At 40.0% G+C, this 20480-nt stretch overlaps 1 protein-coding gene across 5 annotated transcripts in view; it reads right to left on the reverse strand.

Annotated features, from left to right (window-relative positions):
* Nucleotides 1-20480, reverse strand: part of ccser2a (coiled-coil serine-rich protein 2a) — a 72459-nt gene that overhangs the window by 25930 nt on the left and 26049 nt on the right. For all 5 annotated transcript variants that reach the window (XM_033613666.2, XM_033613669.2, XM_033613668.2 and 2 more), the window contains exons 4-8: nucleotides 9939-10032; nucleotides 6795-6903; nucleotides 6488-6668; nucleotides 3571-3636; nucleotides 3281-3400 (exon numbers count right to left, since the gene is read on the reverse strand). In XM_033613666.2, coding sequence (XP_033469557.2) covers nucleotides 3281-3400; nucleotides 3571-3636; nucleotides 6488-6668; nucleotides 6795-6903; nucleotides 9939-10032 — 570 coding nt within the window. The remainder of the gene's footprint in view (nucleotides 1-3280; nucleotides 3401-3570; nucleotides 3637-6487; nucleotides 6669-6794; nucleotides 6904-9938; nucleotides 10033-20480) is intronic.

A 20480-nucleotide genomic window follows, 5' to 3' on the forward strand; every position in this document is an offset into this window, starting at 1 on the left:
GAATAAATAACAGAGGAACTTGTACTGTAGCTGCAAAGTCTACGGCAGAATCTGACAGAAATTGCTAGTTTTTGCCAGCTTTGGTAAAAAACTTCAATGCGTCTGAGACGAGCGCATAATCATGAGCAGTCTGCCTCAGCAGCGGTGGAAGCAGCATCCAAAACTGCATTCTGTCAAGTCAGACTGAGAAATCGGTTTTCTGTCTTTGATAGCTCCACTTTTCTCTCTCCCATTATTTCATTTTCTCTCCTCTCGCAGCCCTCCACGCATGCACACACACACACACACACACACACACACACACACACACACTGTATACTGCAACAGACTTTCTCCCTGCCACACACAGCTACTCTATTGTTTTCTTATTACTCCATTATGTTCAATTCAGTCAACTGTTCCCCCCTTCTGTCTCTCAGCAGTTTCTGTGTAACACTTCACCTCCCTCTGTATACCTGACTCTCAACCAACTGTAATATTATCTCTTAACCAATTTCAAGGACAAACAGCAGGTCCAATAGCCTTTGACTTTCAAATTCTAGATATTGTGAACCAGATGACTGGCAGTCTTCACAGGCTCTGAACCAGTGTTGCTCTAATTGTTTTTTTCTTACAACCAAAAATTCCTAGCACATTGAACTGATCCAATCCTGAAGCGTTTGTTTTTTTGGCTTCATCATTGTTCAGTCCTGTCCTACAGGGATATGAGAGGCCATGAAAACATAAACCATCTTCACCATTCCTCTAACCTAACTTAGGGTGCCTGCATAGTGCTTCCAGAGTAAATATCTCTGTGTCCCTCTTATCTTCTCTCTGCTCTCCCAGACATCTTCACTCTTTCAGCTTCTACACTCATTAATGTCAAGCAGAGATCTGAAAATATGTAGCAGCTTTTCTTTACTCTCTTTCCTTCTTGTGGGTGAGGGTGTAAAAATATTGTGCTCGGCTGAAGAGCCTACTGTGGGTGGGTGCTTATTCTAATTGGAGGGATAGTATTCGGCAGGGCGGCTGGCGGCCAGGCCTCCCTTTGACATTTTGGTATTTCTCGATACGGCGGGGATTTGAATAATGTCAGCCGAGCATACGGGTGTTTGGCTAACAAGCAAACCTGGTCAAGACACTAATGAATGTTAGAGTGGAGATGGAGCCAGTTAAAAGCAAACAGAATGGAGGTTATTGGTAGACAGCTGTAACTGTGCGAGTACATGCTAGAGTGCATGTGGGAGTCCAGCAACATACTGAGCAGTGACTGATCTCCTACCCATGATAAAGGGTGCTACAGTATGTCTGCAGGGACCACTAGAAAGCTGAAGGTGGATCTGTACACTTATCACGTGCCTCCCATACTGTGTTTTCATCAATCCCCCTCTGTCTTCAATATGCTACAAAGTATGTTTTTATATGTTTCTAGAAAATTATTTCTCCTGTCCCTGGTCGCTCCATTGCTGCTTTTCACGCTCTGTCTTTATAAGATCAGATAAATCTGGCATTGGTGTAAACAAAAGATAATGGAAGGCTGTGCCCAGACATGCTTAACCATCTCAGATCGGTGAAGAGAATTGGTGTCAAAGAGGTGAAGTACCTGAAGTGAAGCTACATGCTTGCAGCACATAAAAGCTACACGAAAAGCAATCAGCAAACATGAGCACCGGAGCTATAACAGCCCTGTCTGTACATGCTCAGGGACATATGCCTAGATCCTGCAATACTTAACTGAATATGAACCTTTATTGATATTCTACATGTTGGTCTGACATTCACAGTATGTGAGCCTTGATCATTTGCCTGTCAGTGATGAGCAACACTACAGTTGCCATTCACATGCAGAATGTAGAATAGTTGCGTAAAGAAGATGCTATTTTCTCTTCACTTGAGATCTTTGATAACAGCGTTTGATAACAGCAAACAGGCATTCTTTCTAGGAAACATACAGTCCAAACCATGCATCTGTGTCCACTAGCCATATGTTTGCAACTAGCAGCAACCTCAGAGGCCAAAAAATAAAGCTAAATGCCAAAAACTGCAGTTCTCGAATGGCCACTGCCTCCAAAATCAGTCAATCTCCATAGACCCCTATGTTAAAGTGTCCAACTTTACAGCTGAAATAAGCATGTTAACAGTCTGGTAGAAAAAGACTGTTTAATTGCTAATTTCCCCAATTCATGAGAACTGTACAGGGGATGATTTTTTTTTATATCACAACCATTTAAGTGTCTAATGAACATGTACATTTAATGTAAAACTGTCTTGCTCAACATTCACGTTGTATTTTAAGACCCTCAAGGAGTCGGATGTTCAATTTTTCTGGCAAGCAAATTTTGTTTTAATGGTTTTATGCATTACCTCAGTTAATCACTGTGCCAACAAAGCTAGCAGCTAGTGTTAGGGTTAGCTCTAGTCTCACATGAGCACTTCTCACCACTTGTGGCTCCAAAAGTCCAAGATGGCAACATTAAAAATGCCAAAATTGAGGCTTCCAAATGGGAGTCAATAAACAAATGGGTGACATCAGTGTGGCCACAGCCATAATTTCTATACTATATATAGTTTGCACCTAATTTATCAAAGATGTCATTCAGTTTCTCCATGTGGATCTTTCTGCCTCCTCTGTATATACAACACTAATTACATGTCTGACAGAGGGATCCCTCCTCTTTTGCTCCCTCTCAGGTTTCTCCTTTTTTCTTCTGAACCAAGTCGGGGTCGAAGGATACAGGGTGTCATCTGTTGCCCTTTGAGGTAATTTTTTGATCTGCACAAGCCAGAAATCCTCTCAGCTTTCATCTTGTCTGTCTAATCTCACTATTGACTCATTATTAAAATACTAGACTTAATACCCTTAAAGCATCAAACAACAAACAACAGCAGAAAGATCAACTGTCGGGTGTCATTTATGTCTGAGTAAAAGTCAGACAAAAAAGATCTGCACTTTCCTGATAGCTCTAAGCAAATGTAATTTAATAGAGCAACATTTTGATATAACAGAGAGCTTTCTCAGGCATTGTCAAACCTATGTGCAATTTGCTTGGAAATATCAGTACAGTGTGCAGATCTTTTGTTAGACTTTTGCCTTCAGTTTGTTTTCTGATTCAGCATCTGTAGACGTTTTTTTGATGTGCGTGCCCTACACTCTTTTTAATGTCTGTCAAAGTCCCAAATATCAGACAGGGGGACAATGTATTTCTGGAATTGAATGGTTACACTGCAACAATATTTCCCCCACATATAGTATAGAGTCCAAGAGTTTTCACTTGTATCAGTCCTGCTCACACCAACTCACCATTTGTTCGCGCTGATGTTGTTGCAGCTGTTGACAATGCAATGTGAGCTGAGCTATGGTCTTGTCTCGACTCCTCAGCTCCTCTCTGAGCACCTGCACTTCCTTAATCAGCTCCTCCAACTGAAAACACACACACACACACACACACACACATATATACGATATACTGTAGCAGCAGCAGACTACCTCAGCAGGAAACTGGAGAAAAGTAAAGAATATATATATAAAAATATATATACAGCATATCCAATCAATCACTGCTATAAACCCACCAAGGTAAATTTTCTTACCTGTGATGCAGTGGTATCATCTTCAATCTCTTCAGGAACATCTGCTGGAGAGTCTGTATCCTCAAGCTGGAAACAAACAAATGTGCACACACATACACACAAAGTATACAGTGAGCTGGATCAATGACAATTGCCTTAGGCATGCCTCAAGAGCAATATTTCGCTACAGCGGAATATCTTCACTCTTTAGCACATATACTCCGCTGACCCTGAACACCTATACTCTGCTGACCCTGAACTGGTATGTTAGATACCTGAGGCAGAGCTGGCAAAGCATTCAATACATTTACTTCATAAGATAAAGAAATGTCTGTGGAGGCTACTTAAATAAGAACTGTACAGCACTTCTGTATTTTTTTCCCAAGCAGGTCCAGATCTCGTCTTGAATAGACAGAAAATTCATGTAACACTATAATTACTGTGTGATTAAGTATTTTGTGATAAATCATAGGCTATCACAACCCAAAATTATGTGCTAAAATTGCATATTTTATCTGGCCAAGAGTCACAAAAGAGGTATTCAATTTACAGTGACCTGAAATAAGAAAAAAGTGAGTCCTCACTATTGAAAATTTGTAGCCAGTAAATGCTGTAATGATGTAATTAGCACATTAATTAAATTAATGTTTTTTTTGGAAAAGCAATCAAATTGTTGTTTATGGATATTCAGTCAGCTACTTGAGAAATATAAGTGTCATTTCAACACTACATGCCACCTGCTCCTCATTCAGGTCAGGTAGATTAATTCAGCTTGAACCAGCATGTCTGGATGTCTGACTGTTTGCACAATAAAGCAAAGATCAATTAGGATTCAGCAAGGCTGGAGGATCATTTTACATTCGCTGCCTTGAGCTCAACATCACGCTAAAAAAAAACGCAATTAAGAACACAGTTACTAATGGGCCGACAGAAATATTCTCCCTCTTGAGGCTGTACAGCCAAAGTGTTTGACTAATTGCAGTGAGCACAATGAAAACATCTGAAGGAGACATTTGATTTAAATGCAAACCCAAATATCACTTTCTATGCTGTAGAGGGTAAATTGAGTCGAGGCATTCAAGATTATTCCATTTTACGGAGTGTGAAGTGCTTCTGCCTCTGTGCATTTCGGCGATTTCTGAGATGGGCTTGTGCGTTTTGTAAGAATGTGGGTTTTGTGTGTTCGTCTCATATGCAAGAGCAACTTTCTATAGCCGACATGTTTTATTTCTCTCCTCTCCTTCCATTTTACCCTCTCTTCTTCCAATTAAATGGATTTCTCAGAGTGACAGACTGACAGAATAAGATCTGTTAAGTGATCAGTTTCACACAAGCACAGATATATGTAAATTATGTGCAATCACAAAGGCACGAAACAAATATGCTAATATCTAATATTGTGAACAAATTGCAGTTCACTGATACCACACATTAAACCACTTGCAAAGACTTTCCTATCTCTTTACCTATAAATATCTGTCTTAACAACTTCCTTTGTTTACATACAGTATCTATGTGCAGGACAGCAGCACTATGTGATGACAGCATTTATTAGACTGATGTAATTAAACATTTAAAAACTTTTAAATAATTAAAGTGGAACCACATTAAAAATTAAAACTGGCTTAGTTCAGTTTGTCAGAAAACAGTTTTTATGCCCCTAATGCTGAACACCTGTGGACAGTGAGGCAGTGTACTCCTGGCAAACTGCAGAACATTATTCAGACCAGCCCTCGAGCCAACTGATATAAAGCTACACTTAACACACAAAACAGTACCTGAAATAGAGCATAAAATCCAGACAGTCTACAGTATGGTGCCTACTTATGACATGAGCAAGACATGATCTGCATGTGATTTGTGTGTGACATATTCAAAGAGTGACGCAACAGCATAAGAACAATGGTAAGCACACAAGTCAGTGTTTTGTGTCACTGGACAGCACAAACCAGTGTCACTACTCGGTCCGTCTTAGTCAAGACAACTCTTTGAAGGTCTCAGTCTCGTCGTGGAATCAGCTACATTTTTCCTCAGTTTTGTCTCGGCCTCAAAGATGACTCAGGATTTTTTTCAAGACTACTTAAGACCACAACTGCAGGGGTGTCACTAAAATGCCAGTGCATTGTCTGATTATTTTTTTGTTAACATCATAACTGTGGTTGGATGAAACATCCTGCTTCAAATGCAACCAACAACTTGACTGATTTCTAATTTAAAAATGTTGTTACTGTTAGAGGCTGTCAAGGAAGTGAATGCAGGAGGCAGGGGAAAGTCTATGGCTGTCTGAGAGTATATGTCAGACAAATTTGTAGTAATAAAGTCTGGCTAACTAAACCACAAAGAATTCATCTGCAAAAGAGCGTCCAAAAGAAAACACACAGCAGTATGTTAATTCTGCAATGCTGACTGAGATTACATCAAACTTTTATCTGCGCTAGAAAGGAAGCATGTAGAAAGGTAAGCTAAATGCTAGTGATGCTAGCAAAGCAAGCTAGCCGATGTTAGCAATCTGCCTCTGTAGCAATAAAAGAGGTGAATGAAGAGGACTCTTCTTTTGTTTTCTGTTGGGTTTTTATGGGAATGTGGATCAGATTAATTTGAGGAGTGCCTATGGTTTGCATGTTCCACATTTCATCAAAGATTTGTCATGTCGTGAGGGACTTGCACTGGTCTGGTCTTGGTCTCAAACCCTAAAAGTCTTGGTCTTGTCTCAGTCCTGGTCATGACTTGGTCTCGGTTTAGGTGGTCTTGACTACTACACCTGTGCACACTGAACACATATGTGTGTTCTGAGAGTGTTTGTGCATCATGTACCTACCTAACATATGTATGTCTTTGTATATGTGTTGCCATCCTGCAGTACTGTATGAATGCATGTATATGTTTTGGCACATGCAAGCATTGTGTTCATTCATCTTCTTGCAGATGTGGGTCAGACCTGTAGTAATGTTTTGAGCCTGAGCAGCTGTTTCTTGAGGGAGCCGCAGTCCTGAGTCATGTGTTCGAGTGTGAGTTCATCCAGCATCGCCATGTAGCCATGCTGCCTGCCTTCAGAAGAGATGGGCCGCGAAGAGAACCTTGACGCCTTGAGACCATCATAGTGCTGGACGACATGGGCCCTGAGAAACAGTGACAGAGAGTCAGGCAGACAGAAAAACAGAATGATGTTGGCCTTGTCTTTTTACATTCCTACTTTTTACTTCTTTCTGACAACATTTTTTTTTTATCTCTCAAGCCTAACCAACCTGCTGTCATTGTAGAAGTGATCGGGCCCGCTCCAGCGATGGTGTCTTCGTCGCTGCCCCTGCCGACCGGCCCTCTCTGAGCGCTCAAAGTGGGACATTCTGTCAGCGTCTATACAGGTAGAATTAAAGCAGAGTTAGCCAGAGTAAAGAAACAAGTGCATGTCTGAAACACAGAGGATGCAAGTGAGAGATAAAACACCATAAACACTGTGCTTTCTGACCTAGAATGTATAAAGCCAGTGTTTGGGATATGTTGCAGATGCAAAGGATAAAAGTTCTGTTATTTGTTGAAGTGAAACTAGGACATGTTTGTGGTTGAAGATAAGCAGTATTTTGCAAAGGTCAGAATTCGTTTTTCTCTATTTTTCTCTGTCAGTTTCTGTCTTTTACTACCACTACACGGGTACACACACACACAAACACAAAATGCAAGATGGTGAGTCAATTCTTCATACCTTGTGGTAATAAATACTGCTGTGTATATACTCTATTCTAAAATATCTGCATATAAATCATGATCTGATCCACCTCATTCTCTATTTCTCTCAACTGTCTCCACCACCAAATGCAAACACGCACTCTCACACACGGTGACAGGCCATTTCATTTTCAAGGAGGTAAAAGGACACTGTATTTGATAACACTCAATAGCATATAACTGTGAAATGAACCGTGACCACAACAAAATTGACAACTAACAGAGCGTAACCCCCAGGAAATCAAAAGGACCCTTGACTTTCTATATTCCAGATAGTCTTTAGACCGAGGGAAAAGGGGGAAAGAGAGAGAGAAAAGTAGAGAAAGAGGAACACTGGCAGTTTGGAGGACCTATTCCAAGGAATGCAGCACCAGTGCTGGTTAAAATACTTTACCCCGGGTGTCACCACACAGCACAGGAGCAGACAGCCTGTTTCATTCTGAGCTGTTACATTCCAGGAAACTTCAGTGCTCCCAGAAACTCCTTTTCAGCCCAGAAAAAGTCCTTGAAAAAGTAACACAACAGGAATATATTCCAACTTGGGGAAAATATCCACAAAGGCAGAGAGAAACTCAGACAGAGAGTGGAGAGAAGTGACTCCTTGTCCAGTCAGCTGGTGAGCAGTTAAAGGGCCAGTGGGAGAAAGTCGACCCAGCTCCCACCCTGCCTGGTTCTGTCTTTGTTGACAGCCTTGTTTTTCTGGGAACTCCCTAGGAACTGGAGCTGGGGAGAAATGACTGTGGTGGTGGTGAGAGAGCAGCTGAGGTAACTGGTTTGTGTCCAAGCTAGACCGTCACCAGCTGAGGCAGGCAAGGGAGAAAAGCTGGGGCTTCTCTTCTGTCACGGGACCCGACAACTGGATGGAAATACAACATGAGGCCCCTTCTACCCTTTTCTTTTTTTGTACTCCTCTTCTCCTTGTCCCCTCTTCCTGCTCTGTGGCAGAGTCAGGGTGTCTCTAGGAGGGAGGGAACACCCTTCCCTATCCCGTGTCTCGGGGCCTGCCCTGTGGGTTGGGTCTAACCGGCCTCTTCAGCCTGTCTTGCTTTCACTCTGACTCTCATGACACTGGCTACCATGACATAGAGCGCTATAAATATGGCCGCTTCCCCGAAAAGGAGTAGGAAGGGACGACTCTCCAACTGACATTCCACTGGAGTGAACATTCCTTTCCCTCTCTCGCGCCCTTTCTCTCTCTCAAAAACAAGGAGATCACTGTTATCCAGACTTAAGAATGATATCAGGGGTGTAAAGCTATTAGGCACACCTAGCCAAAACTAATGCAGTCAAATACAACAGGCCTGCAATAAATCCTCCCTTTATGAAGGTTGTAATGTTCACTTTTTGTTGGAGCTGTTTTAGAGAGGCACTGATCTAACTTTATGGTCATTTTCAGGGATGTACTTTATATCAATGACGGTAGACTAAATATTAGAAACACCTCCCAGTGTAACAGAATTCAACGGCAACAAAATCTACAGCCTCCAATATGACCATAAAGTTGAATCCACACCTCTCTTTCAACAAAAGCTGAACATTATGACCTTAATAAAAGCAGAATTTACTGTAGAGCTGTTGCAGTGCAAAGTGTACCTAATAAACTGGCAAATGTATATGTGCACTGGTGCATTTGATTGTGGCCCTCCATATACTTGTGCGCGCACATGGAAGCATAAGCTTAAATACATTATAACTAGTGCATTAGCCATGTATGGTACTTAGATGGGGCTGGCTTCAGAAATGAAGGAAAAATTCACTTCCTAGAATCCATTATGTTTCATTACAGGTGAGGTCAACCCTCCTTTCCCTCTCCCATCCTCCTCTTATATATGTGACGCACTATTCAATGAATCCATAATGACATTAACATGTTTATTATGTGGTAATAGTGTGACCTGATTACCTTTGACACCTACAAAGATTTTACTCAATCCAATGAGATTGGCCATTGATTACATTTAGACAGTGAAAACCAATAACAAAGAAAATTCCTAAGACGTCAATAGACACAACATCAAGATGGGAGTGGGCTGTGTTTTGTGGAATAGTTAGCTATTACACTAATCATGCCAACACCAACAAGAGTCGTCAAGACAATCAAATAAACTCTGCTCCTGCTGAGCCTGTGCATGTGCACTGTTGATGTGCTGAGACCACGTGTGCTTCTGTTCAGCAGAGCCTGACAGCTGGCTGAATGCTGCTTCAATTCAGCTGCCTACCTGCCACTCAAGGCCAGTTGTGTGACAGTGGTGGAGTTGTAATTAAATAACTCTTCAGCAACCAAATAATAAAAGAATCACAGCACATAATAGACAACAAGGTGTCCATTAAAAGATTTTTAATGGATGCTGCAGAGGCAACTCTTCACCCAAGGCAAGGCAGGATTCAATTTATTCAAGCCATTATATGCCATAAAAGGATATTGCTGGAAATGGAATGCTCAGACCTTGGTAATGCATTAATTTACAATTATGATCAGAACAGTTTTGCTGGAGGTGTCCACTTATACGAAAATAATGGACAACCTCTAGCCAATGAAACTGAAGCATTTGTCATGGCCTTAGAATAACCTCAAAAATTTAAATCATGTGTAGGATAAATGCAATTTGCATGTGTGTGTGTGTGTGTGTGTGTGTGTGTGTGTGTGTGTGTGTGTGTGTGCTGACCATGTAAGCCATCCTCTGGGAGGTCCACATCCAACATGAGGTCGTCATCGTCCAACTCTCCAGTTCCAGGAGGGTCCAGGTTGTTCAGGATATCCTGAGAACCACGAAAATCACAGGTAACCATCTCTTTATTGTAAGGCATTAGATAACATTACAGGTACATTATAGGCACATTATGAGTGCATTAGAGTCGTTATATCATTTTGCCTCTGGGCAAAAAAGGGTTTTGTTCTGTAAGACCAACTGCTGCAGGAGAAATATGGAGACACCAGGGGCCAGATACATGTAGCTCTGTATTGATTCATGAACTAACAACAAAAACCCACATAATGCACAAATCCACAAATACAGAAATGCAGTGTTTGTCTGCGATGAATAAAGCCTGACAAGCAAATTGTTATCACACATCATTTTGAAATTGTGCGTATGGACATAAACCTAATTCCCAATCCTCCAATTAGCCAGAAATGGATGTTCACAAAATCTTGTTCTGACATAAATCAGGATCATTCTGTCCTTGGTCTGGCATTAGCAGTGTATTCAAACAGTGCAAAAGCGGCTTTTTGTTGCTGCTAACTCATATTTTGTTAGAAGATTAAATAAAACCTTTTAATTAATCCCACACAGATTTAATTGATTGATTGAAATTTACGTGGCCATATAAATAAAGAGGAGCAGAGGAACATATCTACAATGTAATGTAATCTAATTATTCCATAAATATTGGTAAAACTTAAAGGAGCAGTGTGTAGGATTTAGTGGAATCTAGCGGTGAGGACTAAGGCTTACAACCAGCCGAAACTTCCCATGTGTCAAGCGTAAACTCCCCGTCAGGAATCCTTCAGTGTTCATTTTTTAGGAGGTTACCACCAGGAGCTGAATTATTCACAAAGGTCTCCTCATCTCCAATTCAAATGGACCAGGTGATTAAAACCGGTCAAAAAACCTGACTAAAGCACTTTCAAGTTACAAATCAGAGATTTTCAACACTGTTCAGCTTTTTGCAGATGGGCCACTTTTTTGCTGATTTAATGTGAGGTCACCTTATTTCTCTAATAACTTCAGTTCCAGATGTTCAGGAAGTTCTAACCAAGAGCTAATTATCCACAGAGGTCTTTTCCTCTCCAAAACAAACTGACTCAGTGATCTAAACCAGTAAAACACTGAGTAAAGTAGTTTCACATTACAAATGAGTGTTTTTCGTCTCTGTTTCGCTCGTTGCAGAGGAGCTGCTAACTACTTTGAGGATGTAAAAACATAGAGGTTTTGTTTATCTGTTCTGGGCTACTGTAGAACAACATGGCGGACTCCATGGATGAAGACCTGCTCCCTATTTAGATATCACTCTAAGGTAACTACAGGAGCCATCCATGGTGTAAAATGTATGCGTGGGATGCAAATTGGTCCTGTAGGGGTCACTGTATTGTCATGGGTGTCTGTCAGTATATGTAGGGACCAGTCATTGAGGGACAGGTTTTGCTGGACGGGGGAGCACACAGTTTTTTGACCACAACAATGTAATGGTGAAGATGTTTTTATTTGAATGGTTAATGACACAGATTCATGGATGTGTGCAAGACCACAACATTAACAATTAAATTATGCATCAAAGAAGAAGTGGAGTCCTTGTTTTCACCAGATGAGCAGCAGTCGGTTAAGTAAGTAGCCCGTCTATGCAAACCACGACAATTCCTATTTCCAGCTGATTGTGCACTAAAAAAAACATACTTTTTATATTCCATTTCTTGCAATATATCCATCTAAATTCTATATACGGGACCTTTAATATACATTATATAAGACAGACTGCCATGAACTCTTGTAGTTATTATGCATAGTGTTTTAATTGCATTGTGACATTATCACATCATTTTTTTCATTCCGTTTTAACTAATTTAGTCATTTACAATTTCAACTTATGAAGCATCATCAATTAGTTTTTTCTCTGATACTGTTTCACATGATTCTCTCACCACAACACCTCAAATTATTCCATACATCAAGAGATAACAGAGACAGATAACAGAACAGGCCTCTGGAAAAATATCATTCAATTATGAATGATAATACAGAAGACTTTGAGAAAGCCAACAAAAACGCTTCTCATTACAGCCTCAGAATATATGCAGTTAGTCTGACTGCTGCGCTGCTGTCTACCGAATAATTCAAAGCATACCCAACAGCAAAGCACTGAATCAATAGTTCAAAGCTTTATTTTTCAAGGCAATTTTGTGCTTCATGGAACTAAATTGACAGGGCTTTGACTAAAAGACACAAGCATAAAATTACTCATTATGGGAAATCTCATGTGTTGCACGATATCTGGCTGGTACTCAGTGTTTCAGACTTAATGAAGAAGGAATAATGAAGGAAATAGAATAAACAAAACATACTTCTGCAGTCCTCTGAATACTGTCAACCAAGATGTGGGTGGAATCTTTGTTTTTCGAAAAGCCGGTGAACAAATCAACCTGTCTCATCTGCTTTATTCTCTTTCACTTCCTCCGTCCTCAGATTTATGTCTCTCCACTCTCCTCCACCCTGTTGCTCACTTCTCTCTAACCTCAAATCTCCCACTTTCTGAATACAAGCAATAAATCATGGTGCATTTTTGAAAACATCTATTTAACCACAGTAGATTTACTGAGAAGGATGCTCATTTTTTAGAAACAGCCTACACTCACACAGTTGTGGTGAAATGTTAGTGATATACTGACATCCGAATTGCCACCCTGTGATACAGTACTGAGGAGTAAGTACATTCTTCCTCGGCTCCAGACATTTTAACTGGATCTTTTCAACTGTCTGACAGTTCACCTGTGTGTGTGTGTGTGTGTGTGTGTGTGTGTGTATTAAAAAGCCTTGCACTCTCTATACAGTACACCAGCAACACAACAAAAGCAGCAAAAAGAAGGCAGCCACGAGTCCTCCGTCAGTGTCTGTGCTGTATTTTTCCAGCCGGTGCACTGATGCGCACTGTGAGGTGTTTGACAAAACTCACAGCTCAGTACAAAATCATACACTAAAGTGTGTAAGTGGAAAAACACTTTAAAAGACTCCATGGGCTGATATAGAGAGCTGTAGTGGTTAAAGTGAAATCATATCGGTTCCATCAGAGGGATGATGCACCCCGTGTAGACATCTTGTCAGACTCTTGGTGCGGTATTACACATAATTTCATCACACGTGTCTATGACATTTATTTCTTAAAATGAAGGCAATAAATAAATGCAGTGCCATAAATCACTAAGTTTAAAAATGATTTTTGTCATTTCAATGGTCGCTTTGTCTTCAGTCACAGATGCAGGTGTATCATAAACAGTACTTTAGGTAACGTGTTATTGTAATCACATTACAGATACAAAAATTTTGTTACATAATGAGCGGACAGAAAAAAATCATCAACAAGCCGACAACAGTGAAGCCATGTGGTGCGCCCGTGGAGAGGCTTGAGCAGTCTTTGAGGAACATGTTGTCTGACAAACGATTTGAGGATCCTCTCCTCATGACATATATTGGCTGCTTTAGTGGTAAACACATCAAATAACCCGGACTAGTCTGCTGTAAAGCCATGGTTTAGTGAGTGAGCGACTCCAGTGAGTGTGTTTTGCCCGTGAAATGCAGTTCATTTGCCATTTAAACATGTTATTTTTTCCCCTTTAAAGTCTGTCATCACTGAAGGGTGTTAGGAAGGCCAGTCTCTTCTATTAAGGCCTACTGGTATTCTGAGGTGATTAATATTTGTACTAGGTGGTGTTAGAAAGGACAAGGACTCTTTTATACAGACTGCAGTGCCGTCTTGATTCTCCTGAGCCTTGTTTTGTGGGCATATGTAAGACTGAACAATATTATTGTTAACTGGCAATGATGCAACAATACATCTCCAGCGAGGTTGTGTTTACTCAAAAGTAATGTGATGAGTAGTGTAACAAAGTACCTTCTACAGGGAGTAATAAAGTAATGCATGACTTAAAAAAAAAATGTTTTTCATGTGAAAGAAGGTTATATTAAAGGTTGTTTCATAAATGTGTATTATTGAGTTTGTGCTCATTCAAAGGCCGTGCAATGAAGGACTGAATGACTTTATTACTGTCCATTTATTTTTTATGGTGTAGATTTATGTGTTTCACTGGCTCAACGGAAGAATAAATAACAACAAGAAAAACAAATGAGACACCAATAGAAAAACATAAGTATTGGCTGTTGGTGAAATTGTTATTTTAAATGTTGGTATAAGTATCGGCCCAGAAATTCAAAATTGTTGTATCCCTAGTTCAATTAGAAAGTTAATTTGTACATTTCATTATCATTTTACAATGTCATATATAAATTTATTGTTAATTTATTCTTCTGAACGAGTTAATTAGTAATTCTTTTTTTAATGATCATTTATTTCTACGATTATTAAAGCGCATGTACAAGGTGTTATTGAAAGCACATTAGCACATATTTTTATCTAATTTCTTGTTAGTGAGGTTATTTATTTGCAATTTGGTAATACATGTACAGTACTTTGACTGTCGAGCTGCAGCGCCTAAGGCATCAAATAGGCTTGGGACGCCACTGGCTTCAACATATTGAAAAGAGGAGCCAGGGATTGCATCACCAACCTGCTCCACCACCTGAGCTACAGCCACCCTGTATCTTAAAAAAGGAGCACCAAACCAGTAAATAATATGTTTGTCTCTTCATTCCAGCAACATTCACATCTTACTCTCTGTCTCTGTCCCTGTGTTGCATTGACTGTCTTTGTGTCTTAGTGTAGCCCCAGAGAGAATTACATCTCACACAGTCCAAAGTAGTCATTTATCAGAGCAAACCACACAACAGAAAGGACCTGGGCTTGGGTTAATTACTGAAATTATATAACAGTACCTGCTCAGTAAGACAGTGTTCTGCACATTTATGTAATGTTTTGCTGTGCTGATATGTTGCTGTGCAAAATGTTGAATCACTTCCTGCTATATTGCCATGATTTTTTGTGACCCTGCCCTCTGACCTATTCCTTGGAGAGGGAGAGAAAAGCAATTCTACTACAAACCTATTGCATCATATTGTTATGGAGCTGGGGAATAATTGGAATTCATCCTATCATGAAGAGCATAAACACTATTTTGTTTAATAATGGATTCCCAAGAACTGCAGGAGTTGTGGACCCTTGGATTCGACTGCCGAGTCAATATCTGTTATGAATGGTTATTAAAATGCATTTGAGCAGCAGCTTCAGCCAATTAAGTTGTAGCCGTTATGCTTGCTCTCACTAAGAGAATAATGATTTGACTTGTAGGAGTATATGAGTTTGACACATGACATGCGCATGTTCGATCCATTTTAGACACCCAGAGGTGCTCCATCAATCCAAAGCCTGCAGCATGAGCAACATTCAGAATCATAACAGCCAAGGGAAGGTCTTCCAACACTCACTTTCATGGCACACATGCTCCCACCGTAACATCAGATGAATTTTCCAACAAACACGGCTGGATCAAACACTGATTAAAACCTTCAAAATCACTGGGAAAGTTTTGAGGCTTAACTTCTCTCTCTGACAGTTTGCCCTCAAACGACCCACATGCCCACACGACAGACTCGCAGAGCGAAATAAAAGCTCATTACGGGAGCTTTAATTCTGCTCATTGCTTTCTTGGATAGTATCTTTTTGGGATCTCTGGTAGACTTTTGGTTTTCGTGAGCAGATTATAAATTTGCACCATGGCACACAATCAGCCAAAAAGGCAATGTAGGTAGCTAATTTTCAGCTCAAACTTCTTCAAAAAGCAACAAACTTCAGTGTTAGGTAAGGGTGTCAAATCAATAGCGCCAGTGAGAAGTCTTTAGACTGACTGTACTTGTTCTTTTCAGACGTCTGTCTTTTTCTTCTCTTGTGTCTCACAAGAAGTAAGCCGCTCATTTCAACCCAGTACCTTTCTATTAGTTTGTAATGAAATCTCAGCTGAGCTGCTCTATCAGAGAGGAGGGCTAGAAATCAACATATTAAACATGTCTTTTTTGCAGGATCATTAGTTTTTTGAAGGTCAAATGCTTTCTGAAATAATCTCCAGGGAATACTGAAATACTATATTATAGCGTATGCATCGTCTTGCATAGAAATGGACTGGGTTTGGGGTTGATGTGCTCAGCTGCTGTTGCTGTGTGTGTGTGTGTGTGTCTCTTGTGTGACATTAGCACCCCTACTGAACAGTGTAATTTTTAATACTCTATACCTTGGGACTCGCTGGTAGTTTTGATGGAGGATACGTCCTCTACCCCAATCATTTCCAGATGTCATTGTAATCCATTTACCCGACTCATTTGCAGCTCTTGAACTAAGACCGTTTTTCAACAAAAAGTCCATTTTCATTGTCTGTCTCACTGAATATAACCATTGTATGATGTGTGAAATGTTGGATAATCCAGTACACCCACTGTAAAAGCTTTGTTGGTCTTATTGGCTTTTACAGGGATAATTAGGTGTCCGCTGTGAGCTCTGAGTGTTTGAGAAATTCATGAGTGGTGGGAGTCCGAGCATCCAAAGAATGACACCAGGTATTGGTTTATAAAAACACACACAGAATACCAGAAAATCTCTTAAAAAGAATATATTTTCATTTTGATACTTCTTTTATTCTCTTCCCCTCAATTAAAACAGGCATCCTGTCAGTGTTGCATAGGAGGGCTTAAGGGAAGGTATGCTACCGTACAGAGAACAGTATAATTGTATACAACAAGCTGTCAACAAAACCTGGTATTGGCGAGGTCTCAAATACTTAAACAAATACTGACATGTTTCAAATAAAAGCTGGAGGAAAAAAGACAACAGTACTTGGACTCATCATCATTTGTACTTCTACAGCATAAATGCCTTTGGTACTGAAGTTGTTCCGATACCAGTATTCAAATGCCTCTGACACTGCCTAAAAGGTTGGAGTACGTAAGACTATGCACTGATCGGATACCTCTTAATTTATTAATAGACTTCAACACCCAAATAAAATGACAGTCTTCCTGGAAATCAGTTCCTCTCCAGTCTAAAACAGTAGCCAACGCAGCAAGTTGCGCTTTGCAGCCACTGGCAACTACTGCTCTAGAGCAGCAAAGAGGAACTGATTTCCAGGTAATATTGTGTAGTGTTAGCTGTCAGCCAATCATCATATTAGATAATATGTATTTGTTCATGTTTACAAGGGTTTTAATCTGAGCCATGCCGAGTAACAACGATAGCAATCACTTCACTTTGATACAGGGTTAGTAGAATATACCTGTTTAGGTTTTTTTACGCAGCAGTACTGGATTGGTACTCAATCTTGTATCTGAACATCTCTATTTGGTCCAACAATACCATCATTTCATGTGTCTCTTGATCACCCCAAAAACCCTTTATCAATCACTGATTAATTCTGATCAATTTTACTTCTTGCTCTTTCAATGTAACAGTAAGTTACAGATAATAAAACTCAACACTTTGATGTTTCACAGTAAAAGCCTTCCAGGAACAGAAAGGTTTGCCCCCTGAAATGCCAGGCCGCTTTTTACTGTAAAACTAGACGGGGAAATGTTGAATTTGTGTCTTACTAAAATATAATACTATGATAAGAGCTACCTAGATTATAACTTGATAATAGTAACCAATCTCTTCGGTTGAGGTGAATGAAGTCAGTGGTGTAGTGGAGGGTATACGCAGGTATACAGGGTTTTCCCACCTCTTTTAAGGCTGTTCACAGTTAACCCACCTATCAGCCAAGAAGCCATTGGAATATATAGGAGGGTATACTTGCTTCATGCTCAGCAACCTACCCATCTACCTAGTAGCATACCCACCTCAACAACTTCCACTACACCACTGCCCAACATAGAATTTAAAGGGACATAATTGCCCAAATTCACTTTACTTCCCTGATACCCCGTTTCCACCAAATTAGCTTTTGGTTCTTGAACTGGTTCTGATCAGAACCGTTGCAATCAAGGACGCCTTATCAACTGAGGGAGTTCTACATCGCACAACAGAAGTAAACAGTAGTAGCAAAATGGGAAATCGCATTGATTACCTGTGAGCTTTTGTTATGTTATTACAGATGTTTGTTTTTATCCAAAAAACAAGCATGGACCGACTATTCATGAGACCACTGCACGCTCTTTTTTTTGCGATGATTTCTCACTTTACATCTCTATTGCTGCATTCTCCACCCTCTTTTTCCAACCTGTAGAATATGACTTATATTGTCATGGGTCACACTTCAGGTTAAGAAAAACCGAATATTTTTTGGTTCCAGCTGGGAACCTGCCTTTCAGGTTCCAAACCAATTTATTTTTGGTCGAAATACCCTGAATGGTTCAAAATCAGCCCACTCCACATTGGTGGGACACAGCACTGACTGACCAACTGAGTGACCCACTCAGTGACCCCTGTAGCTGCTGGTACCGATATTTTAGATTCTATTGTTATGCTAAAAAGTTTGATGACTTCCTTTTCACATTTGACAAAGAATGGCCAGAAAAATATTGATACAAATGGCAATATCCTTTCTATTAAGGGTTCATTTCGGTTGTGTTATGCTATCCACAGGAAAACATTCAGAGAAAGAAACTGAGGCAGTGCGGAGGAGGCACACTGACAGAAATTGTTTAATGAAAGGTGGCAGCTGCAGAACAGAACAAAATAGAGTTGGGTAACCCTCAAATCAGCAGTATGTTTTTCTCAGCTTTATCTTTTTCCTGTTTCGTTTAGTGCTTAAGATGTGCATATTGTTGAAAAGGGGACAACAGTGTGCTTTCTGTGCCACAGTGTATATGCCTCAGACATGAAAACAGACACTGTCAACACAGGAACCCTGCTGCACCCAGTGCCAAACAAGCAGACACCTCAGGTTTCTGTGCTGTTTACACAATGCACTGTTTTATAAGATGATCGTAGTTTGAAAAGGGTTTGTTTTCAGGTGTAGTCACTCACGTCAACAACTGAAGTAGTTTAATTATGTTGGTTTATATGGTATGCATGCAGAGCTCTGCTTAATTTGAATTTAAGTATGGACGTCCTTTGAGGGAGAGAGGTATTCGGATGTGTATACTTGATATACTTGATTGATAGTTTTCCTCATGTGTAAGTTACAAAATGCAACATCAATGCATCAAAGATGAAAACCGTATACAGTAACTCTAATCCCAATGATGTAAACCCCATAGTTGCAAATACAACCATTAGCAAACCGAAGCTCTGTGGAAATAATACATTTTTTGTGCAAGAATCAAAAGAATATTTTGTAAGCACGGTAGAAAGATCTCACTCTCTCCTGTCAAACTTTCTTTTTCATTCCATCTGTATATATTTGGCTGTATACTAAAGCACTCTCTCTAGAAAGGTGGGGTTACAGCAGCTTTCCTAATGACTAATGACTATCAAATGGACAGATTACTCATATTTTTTCCTCTTGCTTGGAGTGCTATAAGGAAGCGTGCATCTACTGCTAGCTCACCTGGCACCACTAAGCTAGGCAATGTTAAAGCTTAGCTGAAGAGGGAGGCATTAATGTTTACATATCGCAAGCATTAGATGCACACTCCCTTATGCTCAGTGATTCAGTTGGCAGGTGTAGTACAACAGAAAGAAAATTGTTCCAATGTGAAACTGCTCACACCAAGGTGTGTAGATTACCTTATGTAACCAGGTCATGATTTCTGGAACACTGCTGCTGAGTTTTTCAAATAGGTTTTTTTTTGTTTTGTTTTTTGGCACCACATGTCGAGTGCCATCCAGTTCCATTATGTTCAGGAGGAGGCAAACATCTCAACAGCTGATATCGCCAACACTCGACAACTTACACCAAAACAATCTAGATTGATGAATAGCACTACAGGTAAGTGGAAAAATATGTATTTGATTTGGGGGTGAACTGTCCCTTTAAGTAGGGGTATAATGCCCCATGTATGATGCATTAGAAACCAAAAAATTATATAATAAATCATTCAGCGTGCCACTTCTCTCAGTAATAGTCCAAACAAGAGAAAGTTACACGTGCCATTTTGTTTTGTTGTTTGTTTACTTCCTTTACATCATCTAGTTGCAGATTCTAGGACTTTAACCCAAAACCTAGAAAACATATTTTAGTAAATCAAGTCTAAAATGAAACTTTAGTTTGTGATAACACATTTAAGCAACTGTAAACCATTCTGTGTCATGGCCCATCATGTAACTGCAGGTAAAATACAGTCAATAAACTGATTATACTTAATCAGCCAAATCATGTCAGTGAAAATGGTTCTGCTTTTATGTTGCCTATCAGCTAATATGTCATTGCCTTTATCTCTCACAAGGGCCCAATAGGCAGACGATTTAAGATTTACAATACGCGAGGGCCAGTTGAGAGACAAAGTGGTTATAAAAGGCAGCACAGTAATGATCAGTAGGAAAATAATAATCACGACTGTGGTTGGTAACTAAAGGGAGTCATGATGGATAATGTTGGAAGTATAGGCTGTAATTTCGAGAATGACTCAGACAGCAGTTGTCACAAGCAAAAACTTGTAGCTCGCCTGTGTGTGATGGTC

Source organism: Epinephelus lanceolatus, chromosome 17 (assembly GCF_041903045.1).
Source record: "Epinephelus lanceolatus isolate andai-2023 chromosome 17, ASM4190304v1, whole genome shotgun sequence".
NCBI classification, from domain to species: domain Eukaryota; kingdom Metazoa; phylum Chordata; class Actinopteri; order Perciformes; family Serranidae; genus Epinephelus; species Epinephelus lanceolatus.